Here is an 18,697-nt window from a genome sequence, read left to right as displayed (position 1 = left end):
GGTACTACTTTATGTGTCTACTTTGGGATTGGATTGGAATATGCAGATTTTTTTTGTGGGTCAAAAGGATCACACGGTCACCAATGCACCAACGAATAAATAAAAGTGTGAAGATGCCCTCTTTTATGTATTTTTGGGCTCCACAGATTCCCCTTGATAAGTACAGTAGAGATGTCCGCGCAACGAAAATCACAGGATAAGATAAATCACAGGATAAGATAGATTAGGGATTTGTCCCTTGTACATAGGCTATAGCTACGGCTGTGCGTTGAAAATCGAGATTCATTTGTGACTTGCCCCTTGTACAATTGTATGGCACAAGTTAATTAGCGCTCGTCTGACGGTGCTTTTAGGAGAGCTGAAAGCGTTTTGTGGAAAAAATAAGATAGTTAAATTTTGAATTATCAAATGGGCAAGCTTGGTAACCAATAGCGTTTCGGTGCCCTATTGAGTAAGGGTCGGTGTTTGTAAAAATGTCGAGCTGAGAGGATTTGCCTGTATTTCGGTCATCCGATCAAGGACCCTCAAATGAGTTAACCAAAAGTTTGTCTTCACCGACCGAGAATATATTTTCTTCCCGCTATAATACTCATTACGCGACTGTGAAAGATGTAGAATATTTCAAGAATATAATATATATATATATATATATTTATATTGTATGATTGTATATAATAAGCATATGTATATGCGTGCGTTCTATATTGGCAGAAAAGCCTTGGGTTCTTTGCCCAATAATTACATCTCTTCAATTTGAAGCATTGCAACTTTTCATTGTTGCTAACAAACATATCCATTGATTGGGTATCTGATCGCATACTTTATAACATATATGATCATTGGGTAATTGGTGTTTTGTATCAGATATGTCTTTTGGATATAATGCTGCAATAAGTTGTATCACATGGTGAAAAGGCATACTCAAACCAAATGATGTGTCTAACGGGTGCAATACTCTCTATATATTAGTAACATTGGCATAAGAGAAGATTCATTCAGAAATTTGTTGTCTACATAATTTCTTTGCTCTCTCTTCTCTCTCCACCACATTCATACAATTTCTTTCTAGTTATTTCTAAGGGAATACAATTCGGTTTTGCTAATCTAATATTTCATACTTTGTTGTATCCTGTAAGTGATTTACCAAGAACCATTTAGCAAACTCATTCGAATAGGGACAAATAACACTTTAAAGAAACGATTCAAGTCGTACCTCAAAATCATCATTCGGATTATTCTCTGTATTATATATTTATTCTAACAAATGAAAGTTGACAAAAGATAATTATACTGGTTTGGTGCTCGGAGAAAGAGAAAATATAATGATGGAAAGGAAGATAAGAAAAGTGGTGATGATGGAGAAAGGGATGACATGCGGAAAGAAAAGATAAGCAACTTGCCCGTGCTTGTGGCTTTGTGGGTGCCTTCCTTGTCAAAACACCACACACAAGCACGCAAAGCAAATCCCTAGTAAAAGTCTAAACTCTCGTTTCCTAGTTAGGATTAATAAGGTGGATAACTCGACATATTTGAGGTACGTCGAAGGCAGAATAAAGTAATTGTGGTCAACTTGAAGGTAGAAGAGGTATGGTTGTATTTTTTTTTATTTGTAAGTAAGAGTTTTTACATTCGATTCTTGCTAAAAATGACTTCAAACCAAATTATTATAACTAGCCTATAGTGAAGTTTAGCCAACTTGGCCATCCTTAGTGTAGATAATATCAAAAGTATTCAAAACTTAAAGGTAGAAGATGTACTTATTAAGAAAGTTGAGCTATTATTCCAAATCCCCTTCAAAATATGATGATTATATGAATAAATTTTTTGCATGTCTAATCCTCTCAAGATCTAGTTAGGAACGAATTTCAAGTCTGTATTCTATACAACTTGTTATGGGTTCGATTCATGGCGCTGGTGAACGATGGTAGTCAGAGGGGGCTGAAATGCTTCTATGAGTCTTCCCAGCACCTGGAAGAGAGGACTGGCATGGCGAAGCCACCATGTGGTTCCTTTTTTTATTTTTATTTTTTGTAACAAATGATATTATCTATACTAAAGTGGTGGGTGAGTGAGTTAAGCCTCACAATAGGTTAACAATAATGTAGTTCGAATTCGCCGTTGGCGAAAATCAAACCTAAGACATCTCACTTACAAGTAAAGAAAAATACCACTAAACCGTAGTATTAAGTGATCATTTACCTTTACTTTTATTATCCTTGAATCTTATGAGTTATCTATTCTAATTCAATCCTAGAGACCAAATGAGGCTTAAAAGGACAACAATCAAGTCAGTAACACAAAAACAACTTACATACAATAAAAATGTCAAGTTAATGCTCGTGATGTCGGTAAGCTTGTAGACCGACATCACGACATCTCACTTGCATGCAAGTTTCTGTGTAGTAACACAAGCATTGAAGAACTTTCCGAACCAACATATACACTTCCAACTAGAGAGAATATATAAATTTTAGCCAGGAATCAATATTTCATGATCTGCCATTTATTAATTAAATGAACAAATGAAACAATGAAAAAAATCTGATCGTATATTTTTAAACTTAACCAACAGTCACGGCTTCCTAAATAGCAAAATAATCAAACGCCGCCGCGCTCCTCTATTCTCCTCCGCCGTCAACTCTCCCGCACAAACAAGCGCGCAGCGCACCGAACACCCACCATCAATTTCCTCTGCTTTCTTTCACACGCTCTCTACGTCCGCTCATCACGTGACTCTCACGTCAAGGAGGGGGAGTCGTTACTCAAATCCATCGACGACTTGGCCGACGCCGGAATCGACGCGTACCGGCACGAGAAATCCCTGTACAAATAATCATCACTCAAATTACCGTTCTGCCCCGGCCCTTCGTCGAAGTTGAGGGCGTAACTCATGGGGTCGTATTGGAATTTCACGGACGGCCTGGGTTTGTTTTTGTTGAACCGTCGGATGAAGGTCTTCCACTTGGGACCCGCGAGGAGCTCCGACCACTCCCGGATCTTCTTCCAGCCGCGGTTCCACCACAGACCCTCGCAGTCGCCGGTGGAACGGATCCGCTCCCACGACCCGTCGGGAGAGGAGGGTTCGATTCCAAAGTAGGGGATCCAGAGACAGCACCCGCTTCTCCTCGCGAGCATCAATTCTTCCCCGTCATCGGATTCAGCGGCGGAGTCCGTTTTCGGATTCGGAACGGCATCGTACGCAATTTTTGATGCCATAAAAAAACCGAAAATTGGGAAAATTAGGGCTCAGAAATCAGAGGGAAAATTGGGCAGAGAAAGAGAAAGATTTAAGGATTTTCGATTTGGGTAAAATCCCTAAATCCATAAATCTTTCTCTTTCTGCAAACCCTATCGCCCTCTCTCGATCGATTGCTCTCCGGATTTTCTGATCCGGGAGCGAGGAGTTTGAGGGAGACAAATATAGGTCGATTTGTAACGGAATTCTCGCTGGTGGTGAAATGTATTTTACCGTGCACCGGCTGCCAGGTGTTAATCGGAGAACCAGCAAAGTTTTAACGGTCGAATTTGGTGAGTTTACCAAAGAGGGTCCTCTGTGGCGCGGGAGCCAGGTCAACGTTAACTGGACGCGATGAGGGTAATATTGGAAATTTGGTAGTTTATGTAATTCCATCTGTCACTGGCGGCAACAGACTGTTTGTGATTAATCATATTTTTAATTTATATTATCAATTCCAGGTTAATTATGGGGGAATTTTTTTATCATCAATTGTTTTATTAAACAGATTGGCTTGTCCAAAACCTAGAAAATGAATCGCATATTACGCTTTATTAGAGTGCGGGAAAACAATTATATTTATGCACTTTGATTTGGGTTTGATCCCCATAGATCCTTCTACCTCCTAACAATTAATAATTTAACTCACTAACGTTATCGTTTGTAAAAAAAATTTAGAAATTGAGGACTCATTTAGAAGTGCTTTTAAAATGACTAAAAACACTTTTGGTGAAAATGTTTTTTAAATCAATCATTCGTAAAAATGCAAGTGAATCATGAAAAAGCACTTGATGAAGCACTTCAAGTGCTTTTGGAATCCAAAAACATTTTCTCTAAAATCGTTTTTAGTCATTTTAAAATGACTTCCAAACAAGCTTGAATGAAGAACATTGTAAGATACTGTCAAGGGTTATTAGTGATTCTAACATGGACTTCCTTCTTTTTAGATTTCTGGGTACTAACTTGAAAAATGAAATATGCATGTCCATTCAGGTCATTATACTTTCTTTTTTTTTTTCCTTCTGTTTTTTTTTTTCATTTTTGTCAAAGAAAGTAGGCTGGCTGGCAAGCTGGGTTTGACTGAGCATGAAGCACATTTAATCTTTTTCTTTTCCTTGACCAACAAGTAAGCACCCATTTTTTCCTCCCTTGAAGTTGAAGCAAATTGTTGACTTGTAGGATCAACGTCGTTTTCTTAGAAAAGAATAATGCGTTTTTTTTTTCCTATATATTAATCTTCTTTACCAATAATATTTCAGACAGAATAAGAACGCATTTTTTGAAATTCATCAATTAAAAGATACAGATGAAAAAATTCAACTGTTGAAACTTTAGTCGTGCATGATTTCATGATTTGGCCAAGTAAATTGATGGATATATTGATATAAAGTCCAATCAAAGTTGACCTACTGCTAGGGCAAAATTATATATAAACACTCAAAGCAAAATATTCAAAGCTTGTTTGGCAGCATAGAATTTAAAAGTCCAATTTTATCCTTTTGAGTTGTTCACGTAACAGAAATGCTAAACACACACGTCTTTTTTTTTTTATCAGACACACTCATGTTTAATCATATTAGTTGTTTTCGTTTGATTTAATTACTTTGATGGTCAAAAATAAAGAACGATGTATAAAAATCTAAAAAATGTATGTGGAAATTAGCTCTTTTTTAAAAAGTTGTACCTCGTTATGTACGCATATTCCCGCTGAATAGGTCAACTGCTATATATAAGATCATAAACATGTTTTAAATTTTTTTATTTTTTATTTTAGACTTTTACTTGTATATGTAATGATTATCTAGAACATGTTTGAATGAACATGAAGTCGCATAGATACAGCATGAACCCTAATATTAATCAACGACGTATTGGAGCGTTTAACTAAGTCCTTTGTTTGCTAACCCACTGGTAAGGATGGCCTACTAACGTGAGAGGCTTAGAGCGTGCTTAAAGTAACTTTACAAGATTAGTGAACAAATTTCAAACACCATAACCTCGCTTGACCAAGGCTTCATCACCCATCAATCGCTTAACTAGTCCTTAACCAGAACTAATTAATTATCTACTTGAAATTAATTAACTAGTGAGAGTTGAATCTGTAACAAGTCAAAATATTTAATGCATGCATGAAGCTAGCACTAAATCAAATACTATTCTGTGTGCATACATATTTCAAACAAATTTAGGCCATGATGGCTTAAGAGAAAATATTAATCATACCTAGATAAACTTGCACGACTGAATTACTGGGTACAAGCATTCAAATTATACTACACCCAGCTAGTTATCCAGTCCTATTTTTTTTATTTAATTTCCTCTTCAAACTTTGAATCTTTCTCCATTAGGGTTTCAATTTCGTTCATGCTTCCTCACATGAAACCAGTTCTCTTACGCGTTTGAACGGGCACTCAAATTCAAACTATATTATTTTCATACATTTTTTTAGTCAAACAAAACAAGCTTACCATATTTCTCTCTATAAATACCAAGCCCTACTTAACACAATTTTATAACTCCAAGCAAAATCATTCAACTCATTAGAACCCAGTGACTCCAATATTCTCCAGGAATCATGGCCAGAGAAATCATCACACGCCAACGTTTCGTTGTTGCCCTACTTCTGGTGAGCTTTGTTTTGCTCTTTGCCACCGTCGAAGCCCGTCCTCTTCACGAGCATGGTTCTCACGTTCATCACCAGATTCATCGTCACCCCCACAGCCACCGGGAGCATCACAATCCAAGGAAGACCGCCAGTCCGAGCGGAGGCGGTGTTGTTAACTATTTTTCTGATGTTCTTTCCCTCTGGGGAGTCAAGAATTCTGGTCCAAGCCCCGGCGTCGGCCATTAATATTCCATGCACACAAATGAAGTGGTGCTAGCTAGCTTCAAGCTCCATATGTCAGTCTATAGGGTTCGAAGGAACTGCTCGTGTTATACGATATTGCACGTGGCAGTCAGAAAATAAGAAATTACACTGTTTGTATTTCCTAGTTTAGGTAGTCAAATTTATACAATTGTGTAAAAAAGTATCATTTTTTAATTTGCTCAATATTCTAATACTAAAGCTATATATTTCGAATTTACATGTTTGGATTTTATTTTGGTTTTAATAAGTTGAAACTATTAATCTAAACCGTTGGAACTTAATACATGATGAGCCATATGGTAGCTGAGAATTATATTTCATGGGCCTGCTTTTTGGTTTCTTAACCCTCATCACCTCTCATCACGTGCTTATTAGATCTCATTGGTCATATGCTAACAAACTAAAGGGGTCTCTCGTGATCTTAGGAATGTTTTTAATTCTCTCTGAATCTTTGTTTTTCCTTCAATAGTCAACAAAAGCATTCCTGCAAGAGAAACGGAATGTCACTATAACGGTAACCCAAACTCAATCACATATTATTATGTGAATAAATTAAAGAGAATTGTTATTAGCACTCTAAAAATCTCATTCTACACTCTTCACAAGTGTATTTTTTTTTCTAATTATAGAAAACTTGGAGTGCTAAAAGAGATCTTTGGAATGTTAATACCAATTTCCTAAATTAAAACACGATGACAATTTAAATTGATTTTAAATATCACTTATGGCATTTCGGTATAGATAAGTCTCTCTCGTGTCCTATGAGGTTTCTTTTGGAGTAGGGCTTTCAACAATCATGACTCGTCCACGTGAATTAGCACCGACTCCCATTCCCATCGTTATCACATTTATTTTTGCAATTCGATCTTTCTACTATATAATCATGGAAGTAGTTCATCACTTTAGATGAAACGATGAAACGCAGTCGTAGAACCTCAATAAAATTTTATTCTATTAAATAGAATCGACTGTATAAATCTTAAAACGTTATTGCGCTTAATTTTGCCTCAATTCTTCTATGAGCTCCAAGTACTTCATGTATTTTATTAAATTCACGAATCGCAAACATAAATGTAGAAAAATTGATTACAGCAGCGTACTCCTTTCATACCTAAGTTCGAATCCACCTTACCAGTTTAAATTATATCAGAATATCACCCGAATAAAAAAAATGTTGATTTGATCAAGAATAATGTGCTAGAAGCTTTACAAACTGAACCCAAATAACAAGCCCAAAACTTGGCCCAACTCTCTTATTGATGTTAGCATATATTTACTGAGGAAGCATGCTCAGCACCATCAGAAGCACTTTGCATTGCCCAAGAGCTCTACAAGTTTTTACAGTGCAAGGGGCAGCATAAAATGCCATGATGTAGAGTACATTTGCGTACAAGTTGTACCGTATACGCAGAATTATACGTGGTAGACCATCCCAACCTCTAGAGTAGATGCATGAGGAATGCTCAAAGCATAGCTCGGCCCTCGAAAATTCCTCCTCAAGAAATCGTACCCGAAATTGATCACTATTTTCTTCATAAAACTTGAACCTCTCTTCGCCTTCACGTATGAGTGGCCTAATATAAATGCCATTCCTGCCTCCCTTGCTTCCATCAGTTCCTGCAGCTCCTCTACTGCTTCCCTATCGATTTGTGGGGTTTCTGGAACAACAAACCTCACTCTCTTCTTTGCCTTTTCTGTAGGCCTTATCTCCTGCAACTCCGAGGTGCTTGCTATTTCGGAAAAATCTGCCTCGTCTACAGACATTCTTATGCCATCTAAGTTTGATGATGAAGTTCCAACAACTGTCATTTTCTCACTGTCTTCCAACTGTTCTGGACTGAGATTGCATTCTGGTCTCTCTGACCGAATGAACTCTGCAATACTGCAAACCAGATCCCTTTCGAATTCCACGTCATCCTTGTGAACATCACGGTAACCATAGCGTGCTATGCATCTGTATAACCGGTATTCCTTTGGACCAACTCTTCCCACTAAGAATCTTTCCTCGGGTCTGACATGTGGGACTGGGACGGATTTGATGCAGAGGAAAACTACAACCTGATGGAAAGCAGGGAGGTTTGTAACAAAGTGAGAGAAAATAGCGGGGATCCCAGAGACGAGCTCAGTGTGTATAAGGCCAATTCCCCGGACTCGAACAATCCCTAGAGTAGGACCTAAACTGAGGAGCCAGTTGATGGAGACTTTATTTTGGACATCAAACTCGTACTTCTTGAAGGTGCCGTAGTGCCAAACATACATAACCATTAAGAAGATGAATGAAAGAGCAACCGGGACCCAAGCCCCTTCACGAAACTTTATGAGCGATGCTGAGAAGTAGAGTGCCTCAAGGGAGCCGAAGAATAATATAAAGCAAACTGCCCAGAAGAGGCTTTTGTGCCAGCACAAGACTATGACTAGAGACATAAGGCAGGTAGTTACCAGCATGACAGTTATGACGGCCAAACCTATATGAAGGTAAGACAGAAATACATTATACAAAAGCTAACACGCACACGCACGCACCAAAAAGTTAAGGTTGATGTGGATGGTACCTGATGCGTTTCCCATGGATTTTGTGTCTCTAAAACCAATGGTAACAGCCAAGCATAGCAACATCAAAGTCCAGTTAATCTCGGGGATGTAAATTTGACCATGTATTTTCGAAGACGTGTGGATAATTTTGACCCTTGGAAAGCAACCCAAAGCAGAACATTGTTTGATTATCGAGAAAGTTCCAGTTATGATGGCTTGACTTCCCACCACCGCAGCGAGTATGGCTATTGCCAAAACTGGCCATCTTATTTTCTCTGAGACAAGGAGAGAACTCTAATTAGCTCAGTCGTACAGTTTACAAGTTAATAACTGCTGCAAGTTTGGTAGACACATACCAGGAACTGATTCATAGAAGCCAATCCGATAATCACTTGCTACGATATGATGCCTAGAAAGGTATGCAGCTTGTCCCATATATGCTAGAATCAGCGACGGGTAAACCACAAAGGTGAAAGCAATCTGCAACATAAAATGCAACGGGCTACTTAGTACAATGGAAAATCTCCAATCAACCAAATATAGTCCATTCAGTCCGGATACCTTGATTGACGTCTGTGAAAAGTGTCCGAGATCAGCAAACATAGCTTCGGAGCCTTCAAAAGATAAACAAGATAATGTCAGAGAAGGTAAACTAAGCATCCATGAAAAGAAGGTTTACTATACAGACTCTCGTACCTGTCATACACAATAGTATACCGCCCAAGGACATCCAACCTCCCTTTCGGGTCTTCTTCAAAAATTTGTACATGTAGTACGGAGAGAGTGCTTGATAAACATCGGGATTCCAATGGAAGATGTTGTATACACCAATGGAACTGATGCACAAAAGCCATGTGATCACAATTGGTGCAAACAAGAACCCTACTCTGTGGGTCCCGTAATGTTGAAGGGCAAACAGAAATACGAGTATGACACAAGCAACCGGGACTTCAACATCTGCAGAAACCACACATTATGAGGAATTACAATAAGTTCATAACCAATTTATTGAGTTCAGGTAAGAAACCATGGCATAACTTGCACGTAATTCATCAAAGATATAGGCAAACTATCTGGATTGCCAACCGTCATGGTAGGAACGTGTATAAAGCAACATATTAAGCAGGAAAAACGACGAGAATAGTATATTCTAATTGTATTATATCTTAACATGCATATGCTTAAAACGAGATCCAACCGAAAATTTTCTGTTAGCAAGTACAAGAAAATTAAAGTTGGCAGGATCATCGACAAAAGAGGTTAAACGATACTAATTGTGAAAAAAAAAACACACACACACACAAATATACAGTGTGACCGATATAAGGCGAAGATCTAACTAGAACAGTATAAGCACTTTGAAAATAGACTGATGAGATGGTGACTTCATTCAGGTTGATAAAATGTTTTAATCAGCAGCAAGCGGGTCAAGGCTCGATACCAAAGTCATGATTATGTACGTCTGATCAGAGGCTGATTAGTGATTAGGACACAGGTCATAATTCATAATCTTATCGACAAGTTTAACTATGGCCATATTGCCAATCAGATTCAAAGCAATGAAAGCGATGCAGTGTCTGCTCTAGGTCGCTCTTTTAACTTTATCTATACTAATCAGTCTTATCCTAAATTAATCACCTTTCTTCTTCATCTTGTAGCTAAATGTTACTTTATAAAAGACAAGACCTTTTACTCTCATGAAATTTAAACTTTGTTTTTTCAGCCACTTGTTTCGCCTTTAGTTTTCTACAAACAAGTTTAATCAAATGTCGACAGAAAAAAGAACAGAGAAAAACTAACCAGGTGTTCCACTAATCAATTTTTATTAGCTTGGTGGTGATTTAACTTTACTTAAAGCAGGCTAATTTGTCTTAATTTTTTGTAGGGTCACCGCCATAATGTTTTCATTTATCCGAAATTTTGGTATTGCCTGCCTTGTCACTTACTCCGCGTCTGCGCAATAGAAACCAAGAGAAAGCTTCTGAAATTTAGAACATCCATGACTTTGGATTAGCATCTGCAAAAACTAAGATTTTGATACCAAAACATGATTTGCATCTGCTAGAAGTCTCTTTGCAGATATATTCGGAATAGATGCAAAGATATCACTAAGCAGCTTCAATTTTTAGATTTCTCTTTGGCGTGTTAGCAGTCTTAATCCTGATTAACTACTCAAAAATATCTAAATAATTCTGTACTGATCATGAAGTCATGTTTCCGCTGTGCGTATTTTAGTATCCAACATTTCTATTAGCTCCTAAATTAGAATTGGAAAGTTATATTCTATCTAGATGATCAAGAATGCAGAGAACATCAACCACATAACCAAAATCCTTAACTCAATATTCTCCTAAAACAATGTAATTGATTTGCAGGATCAGATTAAAAGCTCCGGCAGCGAAGAGCTTACATCGATGCTGCTCTTTCGACATGGAGAGCTCCAGCCCCGAAACAGCGGAAAACACTGCATCCACAAATAAGCAAATTCTAATCACTCAAAATCCCAATTTCCACAAGTTTCAAACCCAAAAAACCAATAGCATGATATTGATGATGATATATATAATCTCAAAAGTACCAGAAATTGCTGGTGTGAGCACCCCATCACCAATAACCATACAAGTTCCAATCAAAGCCAGAACAAGCAGCACCTTTTTCAGCACCTTATGCTTCTCCAATGTCGATTTCAAACTCGACCCGAAAGCACTGTTGGCCGCCGGAACAACCCCATCTTTGGTGTACTCCGATAGCTCCTCATCTGCCAGCTGGCAATTGGGCAAGGAGCTCACCCTGGCGTGCCGGGAAAGCAGAGAATACAGAGCAAAAGTTCCACCTTCGCCATTGTCGTCGGCTCTAAGCACAATAAACACATATTTCACTAATGGAATCAGCGTCAATGTCCAGAAAACAAACGAGAGAACCCCAAAAATCTCCTCATTGGTTTCTGAGTGGTGAATATCTTCTGCAAAAGTGCTTTTGTAAACATACAGAGGAGAAGTGCTTAAATCTCCATATACTACTCCCAGGCTCTGGTAAGCCAGAGTTAACAGCGTCTTCCATGAATCTTTCTGCAACAATTAAGCAGAAGCACAAGAAGCACTTATCAGAAAAGCTGAGAATTTGAATTGGGGTAGTGAAACACTCACACTGACAACACTCGGCCGCATGTATTACCTTGATTGGATGGCTGCGGCTCACCCCCTCCAGATCCATGACTGGCAGTCTAGAAACTATACACAATCCATTTTTTCAAGGAAAATAAAGAAAACCCAGTTCAACCAAGTCGAGAAAAACAAGAAATTGGACAGAAAAAATAGCAAAGATTGGATTTTTATTTATTTTTCTTGTGCTACTAGTACTAGTTTTAGACCAACCAATGCAAACAAATAAAGATAAGAACAAACCAAAATACCAGAAAGTATAGAGAATGGTAGGGTGGTTGGGAACTAGGGATTGTAGCTGCAGAATAGAATATGAAGAGAGAGAGAGAGAGAGAGAGAGAGAGAGAGAGAGAGAGAGAGAGAGAGAGAGGAGAGAGTGGAGGAGAGAGAAAATTCGTCTTTAACTTCTTTATTTTTTGTGAAAACAAATGGTAGGTTTGAGTTTGGTTCTCTCTTTCAGCTAAAAAGTTGTTTGTTCTAGAGAGATGGAGATGTGGAATCTTTCTGAGTAGGTTATCCTCTCCACTTGGCTAGTTGGCTGTGTCTGAGAGAGAATAGAACACTGGGAGTGGGGGGAAGTAGTGCTCTGTAAACAAGCATGCACTCACTGCAATTTTCTTAACAATTCACACTCATCTCCGTAACCCACCATATATAGATATATATATATATATATATAGTTATAATTACAGTTATAATCTGACACAGCAATGAAACTGCAACCCATCAACTGCGAGACTGCAAGCTCCTCACTTGTCAATGAATCATTGGTCTTTATCCGGAACCCAGGGCAACTATCCAGAGTGGCATTTTTGCAGTTTCATGGTGTTTGATGGGGAAAAGTGTAATTTAAATAATATAATAAGTTAAGGACTAAAAGGGCAAACTCTTTTTGTTTTGTTGTTCACTAGTGTCCACGGGATTTTACAAAGATATAATGTAGTGAAATGGGTGTGCTCTGCGGTTATAGTGTTTTTTGGTGTTATTAGAGGAAAATGATGGTCATTTATTTTGTAAATTGACAAACTAATTAGACAATAAGGAAAATGCTAGGACGACGGGAACGTTCTATCAGAGAGTTAGTCATTTCTAGTCGATATGAGTAGGAATGAAGTAGCCTACGTGTGGTTGATAACTAATCATGGGTTCTTGGTTGGTTCTTTCTTTCAACCTTGTGCAAGTTTAGAGAGTAAAGTTTATATTATTCTAGTCCAGAGTCTTATGCGTAGCTCTACTCGCCTAATTCATTATCATCTTTTCAACAACAATAAAAATGATAGGGCGACCTATATTTTGTAAATCACATGATGTGGCGGTTGATGGTTGAATTATATTTGTACAGTTGCCACATTATGTGATCTACAAAATATAATTTGAAATAATTATCTTTCTAGCATCACACAAACAATAAATTGTTATGTTTTGGAAACTCATGATTGCTCTCTAATTAGACTAGTAGCCTACCACCACCTACACTCTAGCACATGAGCATTATACATTTCTCTTTTATATTTCTTATTACGATAAAAATATAATTTATATAAATACGTATTCACGTAATAAGCGACACACAAATAAAAATAAAAATACATGATTAACGGTCTAATTAGAAGAAGAAATATTCTTGGGTTAGCCAAGAATCTCTTACCTACTCTTAATATATAAGTTGATAAGTATGTTTTATTTGATAAAAAAAAAGATTAAGTACGTTTTAAGCCAGCTAGCTTTTTCTTTATGTCTCAATCCATAATATTTGAAAGAATAAGTTCAAATGGTGTGCTGTTGAAAGACAATGAAGTTTGACTGACCATTTGCAGGGAGAAACTCTGAATGCAACCGGATTATTTCAGGCTAAGTGATGGAGAGATCTGCCTAATCATCGAGCGAACACAACCGGGCGATTGCATAGGTCTTAGTTTTCCTAGCCAAGGTTCTTATATCTTTCACTATCTAAAGTGAAGTCGCATTAAGATACTAGTGACTACAGAGGTTAGACCAGAGAAAAATATGTTAAGCAGCCCTAATAGTTTAGTTGCTTCCAGAACCTAAATAAGCAACCACAACAACAGAAGCAAAGCTTTATCTCACTATGTAGAGTCAGTTGTATGAGTCCTATAAAGTCGCTGCCCTCGATTTTGCGTAGTTAGCTTTAAATACTCCATATCTTTTCTTAAAATCTATTTCCAGATTTTCCTCTACCCCTTGACCACTTTAATCGATTTTCTCTAATTTTATAGTCAATTGTGGTTCCTCTTGTTTTACCTCAAATATCATCCTTCTATAACCTAAATATAAGCATTTATTACCATAAAGCAAATTTTCCTTATTGTCTAAGCAATCCTGCAAGAACGGGATACATCCTCTACTGATATTATAAAAGAATTTTCAACTTCTTGTGATGCAAGGAACGGACAAAGAGAAGATGAGAGAAAAAAAAAACAACTTGGAATTTGAGTTCTGTAAGTAAATTTAACTCCAACCAATCAAATCATATTTGAGTGAACTACTCTCTCACACAAAAATTGTGACAAAGAAAAAGGTCCCCAAAACAGGTCCAAATCCGACCAGATAATTTGGTGAAAATGCAGCACTTACATGCGTGATGCATGGATGGACCCCATCCTTCCCAATGCCCTAAATGCTTTGTTCTTCTTGCTTACATGAAACTGGAAGTGCTCAAATTAGGTCGGGGAGCCCATGGAATACTTTTTAGTGCTTTTACACATATACATGCAGAAAAACCTTTACCTACTTATAATTTTAAGCAAGTGGACGTTCATCATCGACATCATATAGACAACTAAAAAAAACTAACTCCCGAAGTGCATATATGGATGTAACCAAGTTGGTTAAGACAATGTAGTTGTACATCAACCTAAGTTCGAATCCCTTTTATCATAGTTTAGGTTAAATTAAATTATCTCTGGAATTAAAAAAACAAAAGAGAACTTGGCAAATTATCAAAAATCAAGTCTCAGTTGTTGAAAAAATCATAATTAAATCGATTACATACTAAAAAAAATTGATCATTAGAGGCCTGTATCTCAAAAAAATAAAAATAAAAATAAAAATAAACTATAAACTTATTGTTCCATTAATATTCTTAATAGGAACAAGATACGATTCATAAGCAGATAATCTGCTTACGATAAATGATTCCCATATAATAATTATGTATAAAAAAATGAGACAGAGGTGCATGATTGTGAAGGAAGGCGGGCATTCACATCATGCTAGCTGAATGTGGAGGAGGAGTGAAGAGAATTGTGCACGTATTAAGATTGATTAAGATTGAAGCAGTAGAGGCCAAAGAGGAAAGAGAGATCGAGTAGGGCTAGCTAAAAGCTAAGTGCAAATCCAACTTGAGAAATACTAAAGTCACTCTTTCAAAATTGTGCTCTCTTAAACTCGTCACTTTATGTTTTTTACATAATATTTTATAATGTAGACACAATAATTGACGTTAAATTATAAAGTATCATTAGAAAGTCCATTAACAATATCACTTTTAAAAGAATTCTCTTAACATTTTTCATCCAACTTTCTGTCACTTTATTATTAACTTTCTTTTTCGAGTGGTCACAACTTTTTGTTTCCTGTTGCATCAACTTTGGGATTTTTCGCATCCAAGTAGAGATATTTGACGTCAAATAGTTTAATCCCATTACCTTGAGTGACCGATCAACTCTTTCACTTATCACTTCAGTTGCCCCAAAATAATATCCAGCTGTTGTTCTTACTATTTTTATCAAATTCCCCATGGTATTCAATTGCACACAGTAGACACATGCTCGTGAAAATAGTATTTTCTTTATAAAGAACAACCAACGGACCAGATTATAGATGACATATGCATGAGTGAAAAAAAAATTAGGCTTTCAGGATTATGAAGTTAATTAGGGCAAGTGTTCGATCTGAATTCATAATATGTACTAGCATAGAGCACACACTTTGTGTGTGTGAACAATTTCTTTTAATAAGTGCATTTTTTTTTCTATATTATTATTAAGACACTACAAGAAAAATGAGCATTGCACACAATAAATTATCTGTGCCCTTTGAGGCCAAAAAGCACTGACAATTGTGCTCATAGACCAATAGCAACAGTGCAGCTACTATCTCTATGTCTGTGCCCTCTATGGGCGTCACCATTTCTAAAAGGGCACAATAGGGGTGTTTGTGCCAGAGAGGCCAGCACAAATAATGGCCCATTTGTGCCCCGTTCTGACAACTTTTCAAATCAGCTTTTCCAGCTATGTTGGCACTTATATTGTAATTGTGCCAACATGAATTAATTAATAAAAAAAAATCAAAATTGAATCTAAATTGAGGAAATGCAAAAATTTAAATTTTCACGAAATGAAGAATGCCTACAACCATGAAACCAACTTTCACTTTATGAATCTCACAAACATATATTGTTGTGTTACATATTTTCTCTCTAATACCCAAAGAAGAAAAAAAAACTTGAAAGCAAACATTTTTGGATAGATGCATCTTCCCAGCAGGCCTTGCACCTCATCAAATCTTTGCTGCTCCATAAACGAATTAATCAGATGACATGCAGTATATGGACTCTCACAGAAGTCATGAATAACAAATGCAAAGAAAAAGAAAAACCACACACTTTACAGGAGCAAAGAAAATGAAGGGATAAAGAAGGTAAGAAGGGAATACCTTTGTGGGAGGACTCTTATTTGCTTCAAGGGTCTTTCCACCACTTGCTTTAAGATGATTCTTATATAACAACTCCACCCTCCAGAACAACCAACAATGGATGAGGAAAGTATACAAATATTCCTCATCAAAAATAAGTCCACCCTCCATAACAACTGACTCTACATTACTACATTGTTCAGACTCATCACACTCTGCATAAGATTACATGGCTAATTGCTCAAGGTTCAGATTTGGTGCAGAAATATTATCATCTTCATTTTGATTCTAGTATTCAAACACAAAGACCAGGGTACATTTTGTAACAAACCATAGAAATTGACCAAATGGAATTAATGCTATTAACAGCGACCATGGCCAAAAACTGTTGAAGACCGACATAATCTCTAGCTTGATGCCAGTGAGAAAAGACTCACTCAGCTAACATAGACTACTATATTCATCAGAAGCCAACACAAATATAGTCAATTCAAAACACAATCAGTCCAAAATTATACCTAAACAGAGTTAATTAAAATCAATACCTACAAGTTCCAGATCTGCCATCTCAAAGATTCAAATTCCTCACTTCGGGTTGTAAAAGCAATTTTTGGGTTGGAGATAATACATTCAGCTCATGGTCACCTGACTCACCTGAATCATAGAAATATATAAGTATGTATATTATTTATGGTCAAAGTGAGTTGCTTAGTTTAATCACATACCTGGTAAATATTTGTTTAAGTTAGCATAGACAGTATAACGATATTACATTTTCCATGATGAAACTTGTACTAACATGATTAAACATTAGCACCTTAAGAACTTCACATTTGAATACATTTTTTTGTATTTCACTTCTGATTTCATCTCTACCTAGATCCAATTACTAAATCCTCTTCTTTCAATGCTACCACACCATAAAAGAAAAGTCAAAAAACGAATAAATAATTATTGGGGGAGGGGTGGAATCAAGACAACTCCTAATAAATCAATAAAAAAAAACTTACGCTTTTCCAAAAATTGAAGATCCAAAATCCTAAAATTCTAAGCAACATGGCTCCGTAAATATAATAATAGATATGAAATTCTTCCATACAAATAAAGAATACGAACCGGCAATGGGGGCGTGACAAGGCCAGGGCCTTTGAGGTTGCAGAGACAGAGTGAACAAGGCTCTAAACTGCTCCAATATGAGTTGGATCGGGTCGACCAAACCAGTCACCGAGAAACCTCACAGTATGAAATAACCAAAAATCCATCATATTCATATCCAAAATTGCATGCAACGGGCAAGTATGAAAAAAAAATGTAAAATAATTTCAAAACTCAAATCCATAAGCAACAAGGCGAGATACAAAATATACATGTCAGATCTCATAAGATATAAACTCGAAACGAAAAAACACGAACTCAAATATGATGCATGGGTGGTGTTGGTGTTTTTCAAAGAAAAAAAAAACAAAGGAAAAACCCAGATATGAGAGGAGTGAGAGAGAGAGAGAGAGAGAGGTATAGAGAGACCCTAATCCAAAATCCCTAATTCAGAGACCGTTTTCAAAAGCTCTGATTCATAACCCATATTCAAAATCACTAACCAGATTCAAAATAAAACAATATCCATGAGCTTTGGTTGAGTTTATTGCATGATATTCTTACCTTGTGGAGTGAGGAGGAGTGAGGACTAAGACTGAGAGCTCGATTCGGGCAAGGTGGTGTGGACTGTGGGTGGAATCGCGATTCAGGGGACGAATTCACGAAGTGAAGACTGAGGATTAAGGATTAATATATATGTGTGAGACCAAAGTAATCCATTTGGTAAAGAGAGAAACGGATGGAAGAGAGAAGTGGGTGTGGGTGGGTTAAGGAGGGGAGAGAGAGTCTGTGGTGGGTGGGTTAAGGGAAGGAGGGAGACAGAGAGAGAGAGAGAGAGAGAATGGGGTACGGATGGAAGAGAGAAGTGGGTGTGGGTGGGTTAAGGAGGGGAGAGAGAGTGTGTGGTGGGTGGGTTAAGGGAAGGAGGGAGACAGAGAGAGAGAGAGAGAGAGAGAATGGGGTGTGGATTGGTTAAGGGTGTCGGTGGATTAAAGAGAGGGAGAGAAAGTAAGGTGTGAGTCATAAGTCTTAGAAAAAAATAATAAAAAAAATTAATTGTGTCTTTTGAAGTAATATAATAAATATATTTGAATCCATTGTTTTGAAAAAGTTGAGAGAGAAAATTATTTGTGCCAACTTTGTAGAGAA

General features: G+C 37.1%; 1 protein-coding gene and 1 long non-coding RNA gene across 6 annotated transcripts; both read right to left on the bottom strand.

Moving 5' to 3' along the window:
* Positions 1-7,258: 7,258 nt before the first annotated feature.
* On the bottom strand, positions 7,259-12,527 carry LOC103963935 (potassium transporter 8). 3 transcript variants are annotated; one of them, XM_048577874.1, is made up of 9 exons: positions 11,811-12,527; positions 11,625-11,704; positions 11,215-11,489; positions 11,047-11,100; positions 9,333-9,593; positions 9,198-9,250; positions 8,993-9,116; positions 8,657-8,911; positions 7,259-8,569 (listed from the first exon to the last, which is right to left on the bottom strand). In XM_048577874.1, the coding sequence occupies exons 1-9, from the start codon at positions 11,847-11,849 to the stop codon at positions 7,518-7,520; spliced, it is 2,193 nt and encodes a 730-aa protein (XP_048433831.1). In that variant the 5' UTR covers positions 11,850-12,527; the 3' UTR covers positions 7,259-7,517. The 3 variants fall into 3 exon arrangements, with proteins under 3 accessions (XP_048433831.1, XP_009375087.2, XP_048433832.1); XM_009376812.3 differs by having other exon boundaries at positions 11,215-11,704; positions 11,811-12,526; XM_048577875.1 differs by lacking the exons at positions 11,625-11,704; positions 11,811-12,527 and having other exon boundaries at positions 11,204-11,335.
* A 3,649-nt stretch (positions 12,528-16,176) lies between these two features.
* On the bottom strand, positions 16,177-18,340 carry LOC103936173. 3 transcript variants are annotated; one of them, XR_007255882.1, is made up of 5 exons: positions 18,113-18,340; positions 17,570-17,686; positions 16,999-17,107; positions 16,475-16,741; positions 16,177-16,329 (listed from the first exon to the last, which is right to left on the bottom strand). It is a non-coding gene; the product is annotated as an uncharacterized LOC103936173 (long non-coding RNA). The 3 variants fall into 3 exon arrangements; XR_007255883.1 differs by having other exon boundaries at positions 16,177-16,324; positions 16,475-16,668; positions 18,113-18,339; XR_665592.3 differs by having other exon boundaries at positions 16,475-16,668; positions 18,113-18,338.
* Between the last annotated feature and the right edge of the window lie 357 nt (positions 18,341-18,697).

The sequence above is a fragment of a genome, unplaced genomic scaffold (assembly GCF_019419815.1).
Source record: "Pyrus x bretschneideri cultivar Hongxiangsu unplaced genomic scaffold, Pyrus_bretschneideri_v1 Contig12, whole genome shotgun sequence".
Lineage (NCBI taxonomy): Eukaryota > Viridiplantae > Streptophyta > Magnoliopsida > Rosales > Rosaceae > Pyrus > Pyrus x bretschneideri.
The sequence above is the reverse complement of the archived record's forward strand: the minus strand, read 5'-3'. Positions and strand labels throughout refer to the sequence as shown.